At 42.4% G+C, this 25,201-nt stretch overlaps 1 protein-coding gene across 2 annotated transcripts in view; it reads left to right on the top strand.

Moving 5' to 3' along the window:
• Positions 1 to 25,201, top strand: part of LOC124622009 (LARGE xylosyl- and glucuronyltransferase 1-like) — a 177,637-nt gene that overhangs the window by 2,038 nt on the left and 150,398 nt on the right. For both annotated transcript variants that reach the window (XM_047147560.1, XM_047147561.1), the window contains one exon: positions 2,367 to 2,575. In XM_047147560.1, coding sequence (XP_047003516.1) covers positions 2,384 to 2,575 — 192 coding nt within the window. In that variant the 5' untranslated portion in view covers positions 2,367 to 2,383. The remainder of the gene's footprint in view (positions 1 to 2,366; positions 2,576 to 25,201) is intronic.

Raw genomic sequence — 25,201 nt, 5'->3', positions numbered from 1 at the left:
ATAATAAATGTCACGTAAGTGGATTCCACCTGGTGTCTGTTCTTTTGGACATGTCTGAAAAAACAGAAACTATGTAGTCATGTAGCCCAATTTACAATAAATTTAAACCAGAGGTGGTCAACCTTTTTTACCTACCACCCACTTTTGTATATCTGTTACTAATAAAATTTTCTAATCCTTGACTGGTTTCTTAGTAGTGGTGATTTGTAAAAGTAGGGAAGTAACTTTACCGTACAAAATTTATAAACAAAATTATAGCAACTCAAACTGTATAATAGCAGTTATGTAACATTGTACTTTGTCAAAATGTTATGAAAACCTAATAAATATATTTTTAGAATCCCTACTGCCCACCATGAAAGGTGGGCAGTAGGTACCAGGCTGACTACCGTTTATTTGGGGATAGATGTTATACTACTGGAGAATAGCATTTCTTTTTGAAAGTAACTTGATTTTTTTTCCTCCTGCATTTAGTAATCTTAGACATCAGGTGTTGGTAGTGACAATTCTGCAGCAAAAATTTGCATAAAGAAACATATTACTAATTATAGGTCCAGTAAATCAATGTGATAGAATTATTGAGCAGTTACTTACTGTTGTTCGGAAAAACATGGAATTCTTGTTATGTGAAGGACATGTTCATGTTGTAGAACCATTCCTATCATAAAATTTGTTCAATTACATGTAGTGCTGAACCATGTTTAAGTATCCATCAGTTTAATTTTCTGTGACAACCTGAAATATATCTGTTCCCATAGTGGCTTTTGCCTTTCAGACAAAAACTAAGTTTCTACATATGTACAATGCATAACACAGTGAAGTGCATGGGAGGGGATACTCCCCTGTATACCATGTATTAGGGTTTCTTCCTGTTCCATTTGTATATGGAGCTCAGTTAAATCATTGCTTGGGTGCGTTCATGTGCACTAATGGACTGATCTTACCCTTACTATCTCTGTAAGAGTGATACATAAATATATTCCCAGATTTCTTACTGAATACTGCTCCTTGAGATTTCATAAGTAATCATTTGTTGGATACTTGGCAATGGTCTTCAGGCATCTGCTAATTCATGACTTTCCACCATGAGTCAGACAAACATGTGACCTTTTGTGATACCCTCATTTTTAAAATGTTCAGTGTCCCCTGTTCTTCATATTTGGTACCTTTGAAACTTAGGCAATATAAGATGAGTCACACAAGTATTTCATAAGCATCCTCTTTGTAGACTAATTGCATTTTCTCAGTATTCTACCGGTGAACTGATGTCTACAATCTGCTTTACCTATGTTGTGCCTGTGTGATTATTCCATTTCGTATCTCCATAGACTGTTACACTCGGGTCTTTATATGAGTTGACTGACTTCATCTGTGGCTTCATTGATATTGTAGCCATAATATCTTGTGTTTGAATTTGTTTCTTACCATGTTTTCTGATTTGAATATCTTCATTTCTCTGGCAGAGATGGGCAATTTGATCAATTTATTTATTAACAAATACAAGCATTTGTTCTTTATAAATAGTTTAGAGCGCTGAAATAATCCTTTTTTGCATTTTTATCGCAAAGAATAAGCTACGGAATGGCTTCTTTCTACGATGAATAAAATTCTTCATTGCGACATGAGAACCCACACACTGGAGATATATTACCACAGGAAATAGCACCACACTGTAGTCTAGTATGTACGTAGGCAAAATAAACAGTTAGTTCCAAGAAATATTTGGATATGTTGAATCTGTCGATGCCATCTACATGTTTTGATCCATATCGTCAAAGTGGCGGACTTAAACCAGTCATTAAAATCTTAAGTGTATAAAGCACATGTTGTAAGAGAATTAGTTATTCTCATAACACCACATTTGTTGGCTTTGCCAACTCTTGACTAAACTGCATCCTTCCAACATAATGTAGACCTTTGGCTATCATGCAGGGTTAGTCAGCTACAATAACCTGCGTTTCCAGCCAGTCCCATCAGCCACTATGATGAGTGTCAGCTTGGATTGTTTCAATAATCTGATGTCACATGCTACAATGCTATTATGATGTAGATCAAAACTGATGCCCAGTTTCAACTGAGCTCAATATTTTACTCTAAAATATTTACAGGGAAGTTGAGTGATGAAATGATTGTTGCAAGTTCATTTTTCTACATGAAACAAGCTTCCTGAACCCAAGGATGTGGTGCGAAGGAATGAAGTAATGATTGCTATCTCTTTCACAGTTGGAATTATTTTACAAATTCAGTCAAGGCTAACACTGAATGAAGAAAACTCTCTTCTCACATTCTTTTTGCTGTCCTTCTCTTCTTGTTTCCTCAAGTTCCTTGTGGAACGATTCACTTAATGAAGCATTCTGTTTTATCAGTGGATACTAGCAGCAACATGCTTGGATTTACGGGCCGAGAGGCTCGATTGGCTGGACGTGTGCGTGAGATGGAAGAGCAAAACCAACTACTGCGACGACAGTTGAGTATATCACAGAGCCATCTTGTGGCTGCTATGCATGGCAGTAGTGCCACCAACAGCACTCCAACACACCACTCTCCTGTCAACGGTCGGAACTGCCCTACTCAGGTACGCATAAGATGATGCCTCTCTTTTAAACTTGAAAAGGCTAATTGCAGTTAGATACTAGTACACACACAAATGAAAATATAATTAAGTACACAGTGATTTCAGTTGAGCGTATAGTCGCATTTGCAACCAACTTAGCAAGAGTTATGATAGGTCACTGCTTTTCAGTTTTCATAATTGATGAAGGGTTGTTATATGTTGAATGTAGAGTGAAGTTTGTCAATGCCACACCCACACCTTGGGAGTGTGCTACAGACCAGTCTCTTACACAACCATTGTTCCCTGCTACCCAACCCAGATGTACACTACATATCAGTTTCATAATTGAAGACATGACGTCTTGGGATAACTTGGCTGTTTGACACTACAAGAAAAGAGGAGGAGGGGGTACTGTCAGACTTGAGCCTCCAAGTCAACAAAAAATTAGCAGATAACTATATGTAAACAGAGTAGTATGCTGTGAAACCCACTTTGCTTTATATGCATTTTCTTTAAGATAATTACAGTATGTTTGATATATTATGAATTATGCTAACATTAGTTGTACTCGTGGAATAATTGCTTATTTGTAACTAAATGCAATTTAGTTTTCCTCATTCTTTTATGGTTGTGTTGAATAGTTCAAAGTATAGGCTACATACTTTTAGAAACAGGGAAATATCTCTTTCCAGAAATTTAAATTTTAACGGTATATATAACACAAAAATCACAAAACAATGAAAGCCATTTTAAGTTTACAGCCCACAAATCTGCATCAAAAGATTTAAAGATTTATTAGTTAAACAATGTTCAACCGTTAAGAAAACTATGAATACCACAGGGAATGGTTGGCTGTTCAAAACTAGACTATGGGTGTTTTGGTTATGCATCTGCATGTCCGTCCCTTTACGCCATCTCAGTACTATCCATCATCGTGGCATCCGTTTGGCTACTGGTGCCTTTTACACTAGTCCGTTGAGAGTATGTATGCAGAAGCTGTCGAACTACCACTGTCCTACCGCTGTGACTTTCTCCTCAGCAGATAGGCATGCTGTTTGTGTGCCTTGCATGGCCACCCATCCTATGCCTCCTTTTTCAATGACTCCTTTGGTCGCCAGTATGAGGGACTTCCCTCTTCTCTGTTATCTCCTGGAGTTCGCTTTTGGCTCTTGCTCTGTCAGCTTACCTGCATGATACCTGCAACTTTCCTGGTGGGTGTAAACCATTCACCAACTTGGCTTTGTGCGGCGGCCTGTGTTCAACTTGGCCTTAATTTACTTCCTAAGGACACTACTCCAGCCTTGTATGGAATTTTGCAATAGTACCTTTTTGTACACTGATGGATCTCAGACTGACAGTGGTGTCAGGTGTGCCTTCATTATTGGCACCTACATTTTTCATTAGTGGCTTCCGGAACACTGCTCAGTATTTGCAGCAGTGCTCTTTGCCCTGTATCAGGCCATACAATACATCTGGCGACACAGGCTTTACAATTGCATTATCTGCTCCGAATCTCTCAGTGTCCTTCAAAGCCTCTGTGTGCTGTAGACCGTCCATCCTTAGTGCAACGGATGCAGGATAGCTGTCGCTTGCTCACTCTTGATGGAGCCAGTGTGCTGTTTATGTGGGTTCCTGGTCATGTCAGTCTGACAGGGAACTAGGCTGCTGCCAAGGCTGCAGTCCCTCGTACCTCAACCCGCTAGTTCTTACATACCCTCCTATGATCTCTGTATTGCTGTCCGTCAGCAGGCAGTGTCACTTTGGTATCACCACTGCTCCCCCCTTTACGGAAACCAGCTCCTGGTTATTAAGCCTCTTCCAGCGGCTTGGATGACCTCCTCTCGACCCTCTTGCCACTGTAGCAAGGTTGCGTATCAGGCACTGTCTTTTTATCCATCACCATTTGTTAAGTGGTGTTCCCCTGCTCCCCCACCGTTTTGTATTCATTGCACTCAACCTTTGATGGTCCGTCTTTTGCTGAAGGAATGCCTTTTTCACAACCACTTACATTCTCATTTGTGTTTGCCATCTCAGTTATTAGCTGTTTTAGCGAATGACGCATGGGCTGTCGATCGCATTTTACTTTTTATCCGTTGTAGCAATATGGCGAAGGCCATTTAATTTTTAGTTCAGGGCCTCTGTTTCCTATGGCATATTTTATAGGCCTTTCTCCAAGTCCCTGTTTTTAGCTGTCTTCTCTTCCGTCAATTAGGATTAACGTGTAGTCATTTTTAACTCCTCTCTTTGTCTTTGTGTTCTACAGTTCTGACATGGGCATGTATGATCCTGGTTTTTTGTGCCCTTAAAAAAAAAGGAATGGTGCAGTGTAACAAAATCTCAGCAAATCCAGTGTGGTTCAATGTTTATGGTGAATCAGGTGATGGTGAATGCTTGGTGAGGGCTTTTCACTGGCTGCACAGGGACTAGCCATATCAGACTGTAGTTTTCTTTTCATTCATTTCTGACTACTTAAAAATAGCTTTGACAGCAAGAGAACATGTATCATAACCTGATCATAATTTTGGGCCCGTATGACTTTAATGTAACAGTATCTGATACTCATGTGTGTACAAGTGTTGTCGGATCAGTGTAATAATATTTTTAAAAGAACCTTTATGTTTTAAAAGTTTTTTTTGTGCTATAAGTTTTTATTGTGAGGTACACAAAGTGCAGTGTGTCCTTGTTAACACCATTAGTAATGTTGATTTTTTTATGGAATCATAAATAGATAGTGGATTTCATATAATCACAGAAAAGAATGACTTAATTTGTTTATTGTGCAGCTGGTTGCCCTTGCATTATCTTTGATTCTGAGATGTTGCAATGCAGCCTGTTGTACCAGAAAAAATTTGGGAAAAAACCTACAATTTGTTCTCTTAAAAATTATTTTTCATCTGACTTCACTTTTCAGTCATGTTTTTGAAGTGTTTTCTTGACCTAAGTTCAGTTAAGTTCATTGGCTTTTAAAAGTTCCTGTTTTGGCAAGAATAACTACTTTTGCTGGGTACTAATTAAGGACATAGTATTTTGGAGTATAAGATTAAATTTATCATGTTGTTAACCCTTAAAGAAATCTTTGTGTAGTGGCATGACATCTAATTAGTGGAAATGTATGGTAAGAAAAAACTCACTTGAATCGGGAGGAAAAAGTGGTATCATATAGACTTGGAGTATCATTCTTTGCTCAAGATATGTGCCCAGGGGACAGTACATGTCATAAATATGGAGAATGTAACACGATTGATCTCTACAGTACTTCAGGCTCACGACCCATTAACGGTAGGCATAACAACTATTGTTGGTTCAGTGTTAACAAGATACCCGTCAGCTGAAGTGGGCTGAGCGTAACAGCTTCACAGCGTGACTCAACCAATCATGTAATGTGATACTGTGAACTTGGCAGTGTCTCAGTGTTCTGACAGTTCTGTAGATGGCTTTTGTTTTCACCTCCAGCTGTTTGGCCTTCTCAGTTGAAAACTGCCAACAGCACTGCTAGCTGTCATGGATCTTCATGTGCCTACTCAACTTTAGTCCCATAACCCACCTCACCCTTTTCCAGACCTGCCAAAAGTATTAGATATGGTTGCAGTGTCCCTGGCATCATTGTGGGCTGTGGTACTGGTAAGTTAATGATGCCTAATGGTGGTGTTTCCCTGCCGATATTACAGTGTTGTGCTGAGGCGGGGAGAGTGCGCTGTGAAAGGGACCAGCCAATAGCATCACTGTGCTGTATTGGCGGGCAGTGTGTGGTTCAGGGTGCACATAGAACAATTTGAGTCAATTTTCATGTTAACTTAGTTATGGTGAAACTGTGTAGTCGTCGTAACATTAATTAGGGCTGACATCAAGCAAACATGACAAGTGAGCCTGTAACACCAACAAGCAACAGCAATAATTTTCTAAGCATATAAATTTTTCTATGATGAGTCAGAGCAGAAACAGTGGTCTGAGGTGGCAATTAACACCTGCATGCATGACGACAAGGACTGGAATGTGTGCTGTGGGGACAGAGATAGAGAGTTCACTGGCAATGCCATAAGTATTCTGCATCTCTCTCTGTGTAGAACACATCATGCACCTGCCATCTTACTTGCCACCTCTCTTAACAGTGGTGTGGCTTCTTCTGCAGATCAGAGCTTCTACAGATGGTGGCTCTGCCATCTCGTATTCCAGACACGAGTGAAGACACCCAGAATGAAAGGTGGTGTTGGTGATGGGGCAATACGAGTACTTCATGTGATTTACAACTCTCAACCTGATATCCATGTCATTATGGGTGAAACCATCTAGATGCAGAGATACCAAGGGCTACATCTGCTTGATGTGCCACCATATTAGCCCAAATGCTGTTTACACGGTCTTGGAGCTTGAGGACAGAGCTTGGGTATCCATTTGGAGTAGCAGTCATACCTGAATGAGCCCTGGAATCTGTGTTCTGAATGTGTACTTAGTTGGACAAAGCAGTTTCTAGTGCTTCAAGCACAGGCAGAGGAGTCCTGGCCTCAGCTTGCATTTGTGTGCTATATTGCCTTGACTCTTCCTTTGGGTAGATATTGTGACAAAAGTACTTGATAATATACACTATGTGATCAAAAGTATCCGGACAACTGGCTGAAAATGACTTACAAGTTCGTGGCACCCTCCATCGGTAATGCTGGAATTCAGTATGGTGTTGGCCCACCCCGAGCCTTGACGACAGCTTCCACTCTCGGCAGGCATACGTTCAATCAGGTGCTGGAAGATTTCTTGGGGAATGGCAGCCCATTCTTCACACAATACTGCACTGAGGAGAGGAATCGATGTCAGTCATTGAGGCCTGGCACGAAGACGGCGTTATAAAACATCCCAAAGGTGTTCTATAGGATTCAGGTCAGGACTCTGTGCAGATCAGTCCATTGCCGGAATGTTACTGTTGTGTAACCACTCCACCCTTTGCATTATGAACAGGTGCTTGATCATGTTGAAAGATGCAGTCACCATCCTCGAATTGCTCTTCAACAGTGGAAAGCAGGTAGGTTCTTAAAACATCAATGTAAGCCTGTGCTATGATAGTGCCACACAAAACAACAAGGGGTGCAAGCTCCCTCCATGGAAAACACGACCACACCATAACACCACTGCCACCAAATTTTATTTTTGGCACTACACACGCTGGGAGATGAAAAACATATGTTTTGTGGGATGTCCGGATACTTTTAATCACATAGTGTATATCTCTTTGCAGTTTATTTGGCCAAGGTCTTGGAAGGAGGTCTGAGATCTGTGTTTGAATATTGTGAGGAAGATTACCCGATCTCTTTAGCTGGAGCTGACTATGCTCTGCCTTTGCTGTTTGAGGTGTGGTTGATATGGCCTTAAGTTGAGAGATTAACCATCTCTCATTCTTTTGTATACGTAGGACACAGTACAGTTGTCTGATATGCTGTTGCATCTGCAGTGCATTCAGCATTTCATGTAAGATCCCTTAGAGCTCCAAGAGGTTATTTCTTACAAGTGTTGTGTCCTATATCAAATGTAATTATTTTTATATTGTATGTATCATTATGAATATAATGTAAAATTTGTAGTATGTCTGGTTAGATGTAAGAGAAGGCTTGGCGGTCCTAATCTTGGCAAGGTTAATGAATCAGTAACTAAAAATAAAATAAATATATTCTTGCTGACAACAGACTTTTGTTCTGGTGTCAAAATTTCCATTGGGCGCAACTAAAAGGCATTTAGATTGATGTGGCAGGACATCAGCCTAAAATTAATGCCTCTGATACAGTTACTCATTAGCAATGCCCAACATTGTAGTTGTGTTATGCTTTCAGGAATACAGTGCCCAGGCCCAAAAATTGTCAGAAGAGTTTGTGGTTCATAATAAGTTTCAGAGGAGCGATACGAAGGTAGTCATAGAATGTATGCACACAAAAGGAATAGTTAATATCGTGTTCTGTATTTGTTACTGGTACTTTTAAGATAGAACATATATAAAAGTGTGGTATGCATCAGCATGTAGGGAGATTTGCACTCCAAAATGTTTTGTAGTTCCAATGTCTTGCTAGAATAAAGAAGTGTATTCTGTGTGTTGTCCATTTGGGTCTTTAAAATGTTTTGCCCCACATATGACCCAAATAGAACTCAACATTGATAACTTATAAACATTAAAGGAATCCTGTTGCCGAATGGTGTTAGAATGTCGTCATGGCCAATTACTACATGCTTCAGCTGCTGACTTGTGTGTGCCATATAACTAGGATCAGAACTAGTTACTGACTATATGTGACCAACAACAGTGATTTCAAATGTGGGACTGATCCCAAATATGGGTAGGTCATGCTGAAACTACTATTATGGTTGTCCAGTTGAAAGGGGAAATTCTAATCAGCAGTAATAACCACATGTCTAGAGCAATAATCACTGAGCGCACGGCACAATATTATACCCATCTCCTTATGGGACAATGACAGTTCAGTACATTTACTTCTAATGTTTTCCTGTTAATGTCTGGAATGGCTACAGTCAATACAGTAACACAGGAGTGACACCACGTTATTTTTTGACGAGTCATCGTTCAGCATACAGAACAGTGCATATATCTGTGTGCAGTAGCTCTGAGTAGAATAACATATTAAATAATGTTTTGGCGTACCTCTAAGAGAGCATTTATTACTCGAAAACATGCTCGAAGAAAAATATGTGGTACTCACCCACTGTCATCCTGTTGACACCTGTTTAAGTAGTTATGCATTTTGACTACTGCTTCACAGTGTCTTTATCCCCTCTTGAGCTTTGTTGTAAATAATTCACCACAGTTCAAAAGGAACAATGATTATATATACAGGGTGTCTCTCCTAAGAGGATCAAGAGTATTTTCTCTGCTGTTTGGGCAGATATTTGCAATTTTGTTGTTAAGGTGTGCAGTTGGAGACACACCAAACAAATACTAATCAACACATGTTTCATGTGACACTTAGTGTTAACGGAAGGTGTCAGTTTGTTTCCCATTACAAACAAAATTATTTTTAAATTGTAATTTTACATGACCATTTGATAGGATAACCAGTTCTCCAGCAGTGACAGTACCACCTTGGCCTGTGATGCCTGCTACCACCTTGTGAGAGTGCTACTCCCTCACTGCTGAAGTGCAGATTATTCTTCCAGTTCTACTTCCCCTGTTAATATATTTTTATGAAACAAATACTGCACTAGCCTTATTTGGGTCTGCGCTATTGAGTGTGCATGTAAAATTCAACTTTAAAAATCATTTTGTTTGTAATGGAAACCAAACAGACGCTTTCCCATGGAACAGGGCATTGCATGAAATGTGGTGAGTTGTATTTGTTTGGGCTGACTCCATCCCTCCATCCACCCATTCCAAAAACGAAATTGCAAATATCTGCTCTCTCTCTCTCTCTCTCTCTCTCTCTCTCTCTCTCTCTCTCTCTCTCTCTCTCTCTCTCTGTGTGTGTGTGTGTGTGTGTGTGTGTGTGTTGTAAAAGTGGGCCAAAGTGAGCCAGATCTGGCACACACTCCATGCGTCATGAGGACAAGCATCGGTGGGGGATTTGTAATGCTCAAGATCTAATATTTACGGAGATACAGACGTGCATGTTTTTTAAGCCCCTGCTGTATGGGCTGCCCTACATGACAAGTGTGTTGTGTGGGAATGATATCAACCTGTTTTGCGGAACAACCTACACCTTAGGGGCAATAAATAATTTTCGAGCCCCCAATGTGTAGGTGCTGGGCACAACAGGTGTGCTGTGTTGTAGTAGTGTTAGTCTGCTTTGCATGGCAGCATACACATCATGGGACGAAAAGGGTTTCTAAGTGCTTATGTAAACTGTGCTTCACAAGAGGCATGTTGTGAGAGTAGTGCCAGTCCATTTTATTGAACTCTTTTGTTAGGCTACATGTGTGGATGGGCATGCTTGGGATAAGGTTGAGATGGATATAGGAAGAGATGGAGAGCGTAGGGGGTTGGATAAGGAGAGAGGGGTCAAGAGGAAATGTACAGAGAAGGGGTGAGGAGGGGGGGGGGGAGAGAGAGAGAGAGAGAGAGAGAGAGAGAGAGAGAGAGAGAGAGAGAGATAGGGAGGGAGGGAGGGAGGGAGGGAGGGAGGGAGGGAGGTAGGTAGGTAGGTAGGTAGGTAGGTGGAGATGGGTAACTAGGTGTGCGCATTATATGTGATGTACCTGTATGCAGGTGAAACCAACCACAAACGTAACAAAACCTGGAGAAAAAATGACATTCATTACACCACATTAAGGTTATCCTTAGCACAAAAAGGGGTGCATAATGCTGCAACCAAAACTTTGGTCATTTACCCAGTGATACAAAATGTCAGACAGCAAAGTAAAATATGAAAATAAACTGAAAAAGTTTCTCCTTGATGACTCCTTCTGTTCTGTAGAATTTCTGTTGTTGGAATTTGTGTGAAAGGTTGTTGGTAGGGATTACTAACTCACATGTGTGGTAAATTATCAGCACTTAGGCATTAGTTGACAGCCCTGGTGCAGATTGCACACATGCTTGGATATTGAGTAGTTAATTCTGTAATAACTGTCAATTAAATTATTATTACACTGCAAGGACATTAATTAGAGCTTATTTTGTTTTATTTTGAAGGTTTCACTCACTTCAATGTATTTATCAAAAGAAAAAAAAATCTGAAGGGTCAGTTTCTGTGTACGTAGGTTTTATTCAAATGTGGATGTTTAGGTAAGCATTAAGTGAAGAATGTAGGTTGTTTTTGTTACACATATATTTAGTAGTGCCATACTCATGGGATTAAAGTTCTGTCTTTTATTTCTTAATCAAAACATGTACAGTCCACATGCTTATACACGATCTTAGGTATACAAGTTGTGATTTGTAACGTTATTTTAAGTGTACTACATTACTATACTAATAGTATACACATGTGAGTTCTGTTCATCTATCATTGCTAATCTTCATCCTTTCAATGGTGTTTTCAACTTTGGAAACAAAAAAGTCCACAGGGGCCAAAAAAGATATCTAAATGGTGCAAAAACTGGCAATTGATCATAAATAATGAAAAGTGTGAGGTCATCCACATGAGTGCTAAAAGGATCCGCGAAACTTCAGTTACACAACAAATCAGTCTAATCTAAACACCATAAATTCAACTAAATACCTAGGAATTGCAGTTACAAACAATTTAAATTGGAAGAACACAAAGGAAACGTTTTGGGGAAGGCAAACCACGCTACGCTTGTCTGTCCTCTTTTGGAGTACTGCTATCCTTACCAGATAGGATTAACGGAGTACATCGATAAAGTCCAAAGAAGAGCAGCACATTTTATATTATTGTGAAATAGAGGAGAGAGTGTCACGGATGTTGTACAGGATTTGGGATGGACACCATTAAAATAAAGGTGTTTTTCATTCTGGCAGAATCTTCGCAGAAAATTTCGATTAACAACTTTTTCCTCTGAATGTGAAAATGTTTTATTGATCCCAACCTACATCCCCCCTGCAGGTCCGGGGATTAGAATAGACCCGAGGTATTCCTGCCTGTCGTAAGAGGTGACTAAAAGGAGTCCCTCCCCCTCAAGGGGGTAGTTAGCACCTGCGTCCGGAGACGGTCGGTTCCACGACCTCTATTTGCGGTCATTTTGCTTTTTCACTTTTCGTTTCTTCCTTCTTTTGGTTGGTTCCTTTCTTTGCTCTTCTCCACCTCACTGTCTTCCTTACTCTTTCCCTTGTCTTCTTCTCCTTGCCTTCTTCTCCTTGCCTTCTCATTGCCTTCTTCTCCTTGCCTTCTCTGGTCTCCGCCTCGGCGTTTGAGACAGTCTGTCCTTTCTCTCCCTCTCTCTCTCTCTTCTTTTTCCTCTTCCTCCTTCCTCCCTGTGCGCGCCTGAAGGCCGACTCACGCGTTCACATGCGTAGCCGGTGATGGGGTAACGCGTAATTCCCCGCCCTGGGTAGACATGTAAGGCACGCACGTACCCCCTGGTAAAGGCCAGGCCCAGGGAGGGGCGATTGCCTGAGCTGATACCTTCTGACTATGCCGATTGGTCCCTCCGTCTGTTTCTCGGGAGCTGTGACCTGAGGTGTAAACATTCACCTAAGGCGGGAGTGCCCTCTGAGAGGGTCCCCACAAGGAAGGAGCCCGCCATCGGAGACACTGGCAATCATGGGGGATTCCTCCACAATGGATTTCACTCCATCTCTCTCGACTTCTGCCCAAAAACGGAAACTTGGCCAGCCACCAGTGACAAAAGTACTACCGCCTGCCCCACAGTTCCTCGTCGTTTCTCGCTCTGAGGACGGAAAGGATTTTTCCTCTGTCAACCCTTTCGTTATCCAGAAGGGCGTAGATGCCATAGCCGGATCTGTCAAATCTTGTACCAGGTTGCGTAACGGTACCTTATTACTAGAAACTGAGAGCGCCTTTCAGGCACAAAAACTACTTCGGGCCACACTCCTGTAGACGTTCCCTGTCTGGGTGGAGGCTCACCGAACTTTGAATTCGTCTCGTGGTGTGGTCTATACTAGCTCCCTCGACGGATTGACTGACGAGGAGATTCAATCTTTCCTCGCTGAGCAGGGCGTGACGGCTGTCCATAGGGTCATGAAAAAGGTCAACAATGACCTTGTACCGACCCGGACACTTTTCTTGACCTTTGATAGTGTTAAGCTGCCATCGCGCATCAAGGCGGGCTACGAGGTTATTTCTGTTTGCCCCTATGTCCCGACACCTACGTGCTGCTACCAGTGTCAGCGTTTCAATCACACTCGACAGTCTTGTTCCAATGTGGCTAAATGTGTCACTTGTGGCAGGGATGCCCATGAGGGTGACTGTCCACCTCCGTCTCCTCGTTGTGTGAACTGTCAGGGTGACCATGCCGCATCCTGCCGCGACTGTCCCGTCTATAAGGAAGAACGCTGTATCCAAGAAATTCGGGTCAAAGAGAAAGTGTCCACCTCGGCTGCTCGCAAGCTATTGGCTAGTAGGAAGCCCACGCTGCTCCCAGCGGGGAAATACATTACTGTCCTCGCCTCTCCTCGGACTACCAGGGAGGTGGCAACCCAACATGCGATCTGACCTTCAGCACCACGGTCGTCCGTTCGGCCAGTGCTACGATCGCGCGGTCGACGTCTCCTCTTCCTCCCATCACCCCACAGACACCAGCCCCTTCATCAGCTTCTGCTAAGACGAAGACCCAGAAGCCAGATGCATGGGCCTTCAAGAAGGAACCGTCCTGTGCAGACTTCCTACGTACTTCGACCTCCCAGCCTTTGACCGGTACTTCCACCAAACGACCTTCCAAGAAGGCTCGTAGGAAGCACAGTTCTCCTTCTCCGCCACGGCACATTTCTTCTCCTGCGCCACCCAGCGGTTGCCGCCCCAGGCCGTCATCCGTTTCGCCTGGCCGCACCGCTGGTAGCCGAACATCTGGCTGTTCACCGGCGGAGGAAGCTCCCCCTCCCGGCCATCTTACCAAGATGGCCGATGAACCTATAGACCCAATGGACGATGACTGTCCGCCTACTGATAGCGGCGGCAGTGCTCGCTCGAAGCCGGGCCCTCAGCGGCCATCGAGGTGACCCCTTCTTTCATCTTCCTTTTCTTCTTACGATGGCACTTATTCACTGGAATATTCGCAGCATTCGCTCCAACCGAGAGGACTTGAAGTTGCTGCTCCACTTGCACCGTCCGCTCGTCATAGCCCTCCAGGAAACGAAGCTACGCCCATGCGATCAAATTGCCTTGGCACACTACACCTCTGTGCGTTTTGACCCACCCCATGTGGTAGGTATTCCGGCTCATGGAGGGGTTATGTTGCTGGTCCGGGATGGTATTTACTACGATCCCATCACATTGCACACCGGCCTGCAGGCAGTTGCCATCCGCATTACTCTCCCCACTTTTACATTTTCCATTTGTACCGTCTACACTCCATCGTCATCTGCCGTTACCAGGGCAGACATGATGCAGCTTATTGCTCAGCTACCTGCCCCATTTTTGTTAACTGGAGACTTCAATGCCCACCATCCCCTTTGGGGCTCTCCGGCATCCTGCCCGAGGGGCTCCCTGTTAGCAGACCTTTTCAACCAGCTCAATCTTGTCTGCCTCAATACTGGCGCCCCTACTTTTCTTTCGGACACATCTCACACCTATTCCCATTTAGACCTCTCTATATGTCCTACCCAACTTGCACACCGGTTTGAGTGGTATGCACTTTCTGATACATATTCGAGCGACCACTTCCCTTGTGTTATCCATCTCCTGCAGCATACCCCCTCCCCGTGCTCATCTAGTTGGAACATCTCCAAAGCAGACTGGGGGCTCTTCTCTTCCAGGGCGACCTTTCAGGATCAAACCTTCACAAGCTGCGATCGTCAGGTCACACACCTCACGGAAGTCATTCTCACTGCTGCTGAATATTCCATCCCTCACCCTACTTCTTCTCCACCTCGCGTACCGGTCCCCTGGTGGACCGCAGCATGTAGAGACGCTTTACGTGCTCGTCGACGTGCTTTACGCACCATTAAACGCCACCCTACAGTGGCGAATTGTATCACTTATAAACGATTACGTGCACAGTGTCGTCGTATTATTAAAGAAAGCAAGAAAGCCAGCTGGGCTGCTTTCACAAGCACCTTCAACAGTTTTACTCCTTCTTCTGTTGTCTGGGGTAGCCTGCGCCGGCTATTTGGCACTAAGGTCCACTCACCAGTTTCTGGCTTGATGGTCGCGAATGACGTCCTTGTGGCCCCGGAGGATGTCTCCAATGCCATCGGCTGCTTTTTCGCAGAGGTTTCGAGCTCCGCTCATTACCACCCTGCCTTCCTCCCCCGCAAACAGGCAGAGGAGGCTAGGCCACCTAATTTCCGCTCCTCGAATCGTGAAAGTTATAATGCCCCATTCACCATGCGGGAACTCGAAAACGCACTTGCCCGGTCACGGTCCTCCGCTCCAGGGCCCGATTCTATTCATATTCAGATGCTGAAGCACCTTTCTCCTGCGGGTAAAGGTTTTCTTCTTCGTACTTACAATCGCATCTGGACTGAGAGACATGTTCCCGCATGCTGGCGCGAGTCTATTGTTGTCCCGATTCCTAAACCGGGGAAGGACAAGCACTTGCCTTCCAGTTTTCGACCCATCTCACTTACCAGCTGTGTCTGTAAAGTGATGGAGCGAATGGTTAACTCTCGTTTGGTTTTGCTGCTCGAGTCTCGACGCCTACTTACCAATGTACAATGTGGATTTCGTAGGCACCGCTCTGCTGTTGACCATCTGGTTACCTTGTCGACCTTCATTATGAATAACTTCTTGCGGAAGTTTTTTAATGGATCGACAGTTCAGGGTACGTGTGGGTTCTGTCCTGTCAGACACCTTTCACCAGGAGAATGGGGTGCCACAGGGCTCAGTTTTGAGCGTCGCTCTCTTCGCCATAGCGATCAATCCAATAATGGATTGCCTCCCAGCTGATGTATCAGGCTCCCTTTTCGTGGACGATTTTACCATCTATTGCAGCGCGCAGCGTACACGTGTCCTGGAGCGCTGTCTTCAGCATTCTCTTGACCGTCTTTACTCCTGGAGTGTCGCCAATGGCTTCCGTTTTTCTGACGGTCTGTATTAACTTATGGCGCTACAAAGAGTTTCTCCCACCGTCCTTACGACTCGGTCCCGTTGCTCTCCCATTTGTGGAGACAACAAAATTTTTAGGTCTTACATTTGACAGGAAACTTAGCTGGTCTCCACGTGTCATATTTGGCTGCCCGTTGTACCCGTTCTTTAAATGTCCTCCGTGTTCTCAGTGGTATGTCGTGGGGAGCGGATCGAACCGTCCTACTTCGTCTATATCGGTCGGTCGTCCGCTCCAAGCTGGATTATGGGAGCTTCGTATACTCCTCTGCACGGCCATCCATCTTACGCCGCCTCAACTCCATACAACATTGGGGTTTACGACTTGCGATCGGAGCGTTTTATACTAGTCCCGTAGAGAGTCTTCATGCTGACGCTGGCGAATTGCCACTCACCTATCGGCGCGATATACTGCTTTGTCGGTATGCCTGTTGGCTACTGTCAATGCCCGACCACCCGTCTTATCGTTCCTTTTTTGACGACTCTCTCGACCGTCAATACGGGTTGTATGTCTCTGCCCTGCTACCCCCTGGAGTTCGCTTTCGTCGCCTCCTTCAACACCTTAATTTTTCACTCCCTGCAACCTTTCGAGTGGGCGAGAGTCACACGCCACCTTGGCTCCAGGCTCAGGTTCGCGTTCACCTTGACCTCAGCTCGCTCCCAAAAGAGGTTACCCCCGGTTCGGTCTACCACTCCCAATTTTTCGAACTTCGTTCAAAGTTCATTAATATGACCTTCATTTATACAGATGGCTCAAAGACCAATGACGGGGTCGGGTGTTCCTTTATTGTCGGGGCACAAAGTTTCAAATACCGGCTCCATGGCCATTGTTCGGTCTTCACAGCTGAGCTCTTTGCCTTCTACCAGGCTGTTCTTTACATCTGCCGCCACCAACATTCTGCTTATGTCATCTGCTCCGATTCCCTGAGCGCCATCCAGAGCCTCAGTGATCCGTATCCGGTTCACCCTTTCGTGCACCGGATCCAACGCTCTCTTCAGCAGCTGGTGGACGTCGGTTCTCCGGTTAGCTTTATGTGGGTTCCTGGCCATGTCGGTATCCCTGGGAACGAAGCTGCAGATGCCGCGGCCAAGGCTGCGGTCCTCCAGCCTCGGACAGCTTCTTGTTGTGTCCCTTCGTCGGATTGTAGCAGGGTAATTTGTCGGCGCATTTTATCGCCGTGGCATGCTGATTGGGCCGCACTTACGGACAACAAGCTTCGGGCCTTGAAACCTCTTCCCGCGGCTTGGATGTCCTCCTCCCGCCCTTCTCGGCGGGAGGAGGTTGTTTTGGCCCGGTTACGCATTGGACACTGCCGGTTCAGCCATCGCCATCTGCTGATGGCTGCGCCGGCGCCGTTCTGCCCATGTGGGCAATTGCTGACGGTCCGCCACATTTTAACGTCCTGTCCGGATTTTAACACACTGCGTCTTGATCTTGGCCTGCCATGTACTCTAGATGCCATTTTAGCGGATGACCCACGAGCAGCTGCTCGCGTTCTTCGTTTTATCAATTTGACAAACCTCTCTAAGGACATTTGATTATGCTGTTTTTTAATCCTATGCCTGTCAGTCTGTCTTTTATCGTGTTTTCCCTTTTAGTTGTTGTTTTAAACTTGTGCCTCGCGGTGCGTTCTTAACGTAGTCTGGGCGCTAATGACCATTGAAGTTGTGCGCCCTAAAACCACAAAAAAAAAAAAAGCCAACCTACATAGGGAGAAATGATCATGATAATAACATAAGGGAAATCAAAGCTTGCACAGAAAGATAGAGGTGTTTGTTCTTTCTGCGCGCTATACACAATTGGAATAATACAGAATTGTGAAGGTGGTTCGATGAACCCTCTGCCAGGCACTGAATTGTGATTTACAGAGCATCAAAGTAGATTTAGATATAGATGTCTCCAGAGTATGGAGCATTAGGTAACTCAGCGATTTCATTTTTTGTGCAGTAGTTACACAATTACAGGGATGAATGTGTGGGTGCGTTATTGTGATGCGAGGTCCATGAATTCTCTCGCTGCAATCTCTTGGACATCTCCCATTGGCATGCACAGTTTCATTGACCTTCCTGTCATAATGTCATTGGTAGACGTCGAAGGGCGTTCAGAATGAGGATCGTCTTTAACTTCCATCTGGCTATTTTTAAATCGTGTGAACCATCCGTAACACCGAGTAGGGCTTTAGCACTCATCATCGTAGGCTTTCTGCATCATTTGGTGTGTCTCTGTAAAGGTTTTCTTGAGTTTCGTGCAAAATTTAATGTAGACATGCTTCTCCTCTTACTCTGCCATTTCAAAATTTGCAAACTGTGTGGCACAGTATTCTACTCAATACGGTACGGAACATAAATAAGAGACATACTACAATGACACTTCTGGCAGTCACATATTAATCACTGTCATGTGCAGGGATGCCAACAGCATTTCACTCTGACAAACCAATTACATGAAATTATGAATGTTCCAGAATTTTTCGAACAGACCTCATATATTAGTGTTCCACGTAACTTTAGCGACTCTTGTGATTTATAGTTAATAGGATATTAATGTTATTGTCGAGATACATTTTGTAAAAAGATTATAAACAACCATGAATGAGAAGCATTTGAGCTGCCGTAGGAAAGTTAGTTACTGGATTCTATGCAGCTGTTGCGACAGATGGTTACATTGGGGGAATGTAGTGGCATGGGAATTGGGGAAGTAAACGGGTCTCTTCTGTGGCACTGCAAAGTATGTTCAAGGAGTAGAAAAATTGCTGAACTGGGAGGGAAGATTAGAGGCTTTAAGGCTGAACTGGAAATAGTAGCAAAGAACGGGGCCTCAGACAGAGAACAGTATCTGGCAATTTCATCATTTGCACAAACAGCAGATTTGCCTTGCTACTTCAGTTAACTAAGGAAGAGTCTCAAGTAGATGTAAGTGTAGTTAATACTCATCAGACTTTCACCAGGGAACCAGCTGTTTCAGAAAAAAGTAGAAAGCCCACTGTGGAAGAGATGTGGGCCAGATCTTGCCAGAAAAAATTATTAGACAGGTACCAGGTCACAAGTTTTTTCAAGCCCAGTGCACGTCTTAGCCATGAGATACATGATTTAGGATCATTGTGTAAGGGTTTTTGAAAACGGAATCATGTTGTGATAGTGGGTGAAGCAGGAAACACTATCATTAGGGATTAGGGCTACAATAATGAGTGTGATCTGATAAAAATAGCACCTGCAATGAATCTTACAAGTGTTGGCTTGGTTCCTTCTTTCACACAGTGTGATTGGAGTACCTCTTTTTGAGGCTAAGATCAGTGTCCAATGATTCAAGTCTGAATGAAATTAAGCTTAATGAGAAGCTCAGACAGGCACATGCTAGAGATGTCAAAGTATCACAATATTCTCATAAATGTAAAGTGAAAAATAATGTTAGTATATCGCATCAGAATATCAGGGGATTAAAAAAAATATACACTACCACTCATTAATTTCAATACACCCTGATATTTAAGATCTGCAACACAAATCAAATGTTATTTCTCACAAAATATTATTATATTAACTTCCACATATATAACACAATCACATTCATTATATTGTACTTTCATCAAAGTATCCTCCTGTGGATTTAATGACTGCCTCATAAACTCAAGGCCTGCGGTCAATAAGTTTTTGTAGGTATCATGAATCTGTATGATTCCACACATCCTTAACAATATTCCAGAGATGTTCCTTGCTGGATGTATTAACTTCTCTGATAATTCTGTCCACTTCATCCCAGACCATTTCAATGGGATTACAATCGCGGCTTTGGGACGGCCATACCAAATTATTTAGTACTTTTTTTTTTTTTCCCCTTTGATGCAGTGTAGTTCGTACAGCATGCTGGCCGATGTTTTAGGTCATTAGCCTGTTGTAATGTGAACCCTTTCCCTATTAAGCACAACCCACTTCGTATTGCACGATACTGAAGTATACGATGGTACTGCTTCTGATCCATATATCCTTCTATTTTCACAATGTCACCGACTCTATCTCGGAAACCATCCCCAAACCATAATAGAACCTCCACTGTGTTTAACTTAGGTAGAACACACTGCTGAGCTACCCTTTCCCCTACAAGTTGGCGAACAAATATTCTCCTTCTGGATCCAAAACTCTCAAACTTCAATTTATCTGTGAATAAAATCTTCCGATATCCAATTATGATGTTTTCTAGCCCATTCAAGTCTCTTCTGTTTATTTAAGGGCCTCAGAAGGGGTTTTGTTGCTGTGACCCATCCTTTCAAGCCGGCTTCAGTCGGTCACCTTTTTACTGTTGCAACAGATATTGTTGTCGTGTGCATTTCTACCAATTCTGCACGAATTTGGGGCGCTGTTTTAAATCTATTTCTCTTACTGGTAATTCTGATATATCTATCATCACTTTTAGTTGTTTTATGAGGTCAGCCTGGTCGTGGCATGTCCTTATTGCTACCTGTTGTCTTCTGGTGATGAAAGGTGTATTGCACTCCCCCTATAGACACACTGCACTGTATCGCAATTTTGCGAATAGATAAACCTGCTTGGCTAAGTGCTACAATTGCAGCATGTTATCTATAGATATCTCCACTCGTGGAGCCATACTAGCGATGTGCACATGTCAGTGCCACAAAGGAACTGACGTGCAGGAACAACATGTTATGTATTGTAGCAATGCTTGCATCACTACAGGGAACAACACAGTGCACCAAGTGCGGCATCTGTCGGCAGATAGGTAAACTAACATATCAGATAGGTGCATAACATTTATGTACACAACATTGTTTCTTGGATACTATTGTATCTTGATGATCACAAACAAAAATCATGACATGCGTGCAACTGTTGTACTATTCCTTTGCTTCTTCAACCGTACCCATGATATTAGACCTTATCTACAGAGAACTAGATGTCATTTATTGGGTGTATTGAAATTAATGAGTGATAGTATAGATGAAATATAGAAATAGAGAAGAAATTACAAACTACAACATAGGAAACCTGGCGAAAGTAGATATAAAAGAAAATTTTACAATAGATATTAAAAGCAATCTAACAAAACCGAGACTGACCAATGCAGAACCACAGAATGTCGAAAGCAGATGGAGACAGCTGAAGGGCTGTATTCAAGAAGCAGCTTCCAAAATCATAGGTGAAAGAAAATGACCTAATAAAATTTTGTTTAACACAAAGTGTCATGAAAAAGTGCTCAAAAGGAGAAATGCGAGGAATGCATGGATTAAAGAAAGGGACAATATGACATTGAAGGAAAGATACTATAAACTCTGCTAAGAAATGCAAAGAACCCTAAGACAAGAGAAAAGGGAATACTATAACAATATGATCAGAGAAGCAGAGGATGATTTCCAACATCACAGGAAAAGGCAGATGTATCAAAATATAAAAAAAAAAATCCTTTGGTAAATTCAATGAAAGGGAACAGCTTATAAAGGATCAGTATGGGAAAATATTGACCAACAAAAAATATTGACTTACAAAAAAGGTGGAAGACATACTTTTCACAACTTCTCAACTGCAATGCCCCACACTCTTACTTTAAATTGGAAGAACCTGATACAATTGATACAGCTGATACAGTTACCACACCATCAGTGAATGAAATACAGCAAGCAATAAAGAAATTAAAGAATAACAAGGCTTGTGGCGAGGACAAAATACACGCTGAGTTATTAAAGAATGGAGGCCCACAACTGGAATTAGAAATACAGGCGTTAATAGAAACAATTTGGGAGACAGAAACCATTCTTGCAGATTGGAAAACTGCAATTGTGTGCCCCATATTTAAGAAGAATGATACACTTGTTTGTGATAACTACAGAGGAATTGCCTTACTGAATGTCACCTACAAAATCTTATCAAGCTGCCTATTAAACAGGCTGATACCAATAACAGAAGAACTGATTGGGGACTACCAATGCGGTTTCTGCAGAAACAGATCCACATTAGATCACTTGTTCACCCTAAGACAAGTAACTGAGAAGGCGTGGGAATTCAGTGTAGATGTCCACATATTATTCGTAGTTTTTAAAAAGGCCTATGATAGCATACACCGACAGACACTCCTAAATATAATGAATTAATTTAAAATACCATCAAAATTAATCAGATTAATTAAAATGTGTATAGATGAAACTTTATATCACATAAAGACACTGGTAGGAGAAACTGACGATTTTAAGGTGGACATTGGACTGAGACAAGGGGATGCCATTTCACCTATTTTATTTAACCTTGTCCTAGTGAAGCTCGATAGAGAATTTTCTAAAACCAGTCCACAAGGGATCCAGCTACAGTATGTGAACATTACAAGACTTGCCTATGCAGATGATGTAACACTAATAAGTAGTTCCAAAAGAGAATTGATCAGAATGATGCAAAACTACTACAAAATTGCTGAGAAAACAGGATTACATGTTAATGAAGAAAAGACAGACTACCTGCCCATAAGTAAGAAAATGAGAAAAGATGCACCTCTGACTGTAGATGGATTCAATTTCAAGACTGTTGACCACTTCAAGTACCTAGGAAGTCTTTTTAGTAATAACAACAGAACAGATATAGAAATAGATTTCCGCTCAAGAGGAGAAGGTTGAATTGGGCAGGCCATATAGCAAGAATGACAGAGAAAAGACTACCTAGAATGGCATTCAGCAGAACAATAGATGGAAAGAGAGGAAGAAGGAGACCCAGAATCAGATTGCAGGATAACATTTGTGAGGAAACAACTAGGATGAACAGCAACAGCAACTGGACAAACAGCGCATTGGACAGGCAGAAATGGAAGAGGCTCATAGAGCAGGTGTATGCTCGATAAGGCCCTTGCCACATGTAAAGTAAAAAAAGTAAGTATACATGAGGAGCTTGTTTGTTTAGAAGATGTAAAAACTGAGGATGGAATAGATGTTCTATGCCTCTCTGAACATCATATCATCACAGATGTGGAAAAAGTAATGTAGGTGGATATAAGCTTTCAGCACATGTAAGTAGAAACACAATGGAGAGAGTAGAAGTTGCCATACATCTTAAAATTTATCATAGTGTGAAACATTAATGAACAAAAAATTTTATGTAGAACAATGTGCCTCTGAGCTTAAACTAAATAATGGTAATTTTATAATTAGAGCTGATACAGGTTGCCATTTGGAAATTTTCAGCTATTTCTGAAAAACATGGGTTCTTTGTTGTGCCATTTGTCCGACAGAGGGAAGCAAATTATTGTTTGTGGGAATTTCAGTGTAGATTTTCTGAAAGAGTTTGATAGAATGAAGTTTTATTGGTTCTTTCAATGTGACCTCAGGTATTGGTTTTTCTGGCTGCAGGAAGACCCACTGAGTAGGATACAACTGCCAAAAATGTGTAGAGGTTGGAGTGTTGTGGGGGGGGGGGGGGGGGGTGGCTGGTTTTGGGTTACGATGTGTCCCACTTCATCTACGAGCTGTCATGCAATAGTTAAATGTGCCAATTTTTACCTTTCAAATCTATTTTGCTGTCACCATTCTTAAAGTTATTGCTGCAATGGACCTGCTATGCAGTACCACTAGACCACACCATGTGACTTCTTCACCTTTTACATTGGTGCAGGTGGTGGAAAAAGAGCTCCGTTCTATTTGAGAAGACACAGTTTTTCGACAACTCTTCTGCATTGTAATCACAATGTCCCCTATGTACAATCCCTTTTACAATCATGGGTGATATAGAGCTATCATCAATTGGTAACTCACAGTAGATCATAAAATGTATTAATGTACTGCTTTGACACTTGAGAGATCCCAGGAGTGACAAATGACAGTTCTCATTTATTTTTCATGCATTCTTGCACTTACATTATCGCCAGCATCTATTTCCTGCATGACTTCCAATACACTGCCAAGCTGTGATGCTGTGGGCCTCCACATGATGTGGAGATACACATTTGCTGTCGTGCCTTGTTGGTACATTGAGATGGCTTCTTTTGCATCAATCTGCACATACAGCAATCTAGAGCATGCACAACTTCTAGTTTTTTCCATAATTTTGATTTGTAAGGATTCTAGGAGAATGAGCACCGGCCAAAGAGGCAACGTATGAGTGTTGCTCCATTACATGGTTGTATATAATTGTAGAATGTTGTGTCATAACTTTTTCTGAAGTCACAGGTTCAAAGATTTACAACTGATGGTTTACTCAACTGAATAAATTTTTGTCTGCTTTTTCACATTGTGATGCATTTATTTTCTGTGTTTTGCAGTCAACAGTGTTGTTTTACAACAACTTCTGAATTTCAAAATGATCTAAACTGGTAGTCAGGGTTGTCAGAGGGCACACATATGCCTTTGTGGATGTTTGTATAGGAAAACTGTATGCTGAAGATTTCCAAGTTGTATATTCCAAAGTTGATTAACCAGATGGTGTGACAAGTCGCTTTCCTGGAAAGGATGAAACCTCATATCAACATTTGTCCTGTTTCTTTTCTCTAACGATAGGTTAAAGGAAGGCGTTCATATAATCTTGTTATCACAGCTGATAGACAGTGACAGTGACAGTGACAACTCAAAACACTGAACTTGGCAATGAAGAAGATGATGAAAAAAGAAACCTCGCAGGTGACAAACTGTAAAGATAAACAAACACTGTAGAAATGTAATACAGCAGGAAAACCGCACCATGTGATAAGAACCACTGATGATGATGCAACTGCAGTGAAACATGTCTGGGACAAAAACAAAATAGTGTTTTGCGAAAGGCGGACCCTACTCAAAAACATCTGATTATAGTAGTATTATGTAAAAAGTTGAAGTAAATCAATCACTTTCAGGATTTTTTGTAATGTTTCCCTTCATTTATTAGGAGCAGATGTGGACTCTGACCACCATTTATTGGTTATGAACTGTAGATTAAAACTGAGGAAACTGCAAAAAGGTAGGAATTTAAGGAGATGAGACTTGGATAAACTGAAAGAACCAGAGGTTGTAGAGAGTTCCAGAGAGAGCATTAGAAAACGTTTGACCAGAACAGAGGAAAGAAATACAGTGGAAGAAGAATG

The sequence above is a fragment of the Schistocerca americana genome, chromosome 7 (assembly GCF_021461395.2).
Source record: "Schistocerca americana isolate TAMUIC-IGC-003095 chromosome 7, iqSchAmer2.1, whole genome shotgun sequence".
Classification (NCBI taxonomy): Eukaryota; Metazoa; Arthropoda; class Insecta; order Orthoptera; family Acrididae; genus Schistocerca; species Schistocerca americana.
The sequence above is the reverse complement of the archived record's forward strand: the minus strand, read 5'-3'. Positions and strand labels throughout refer to the sequence as shown.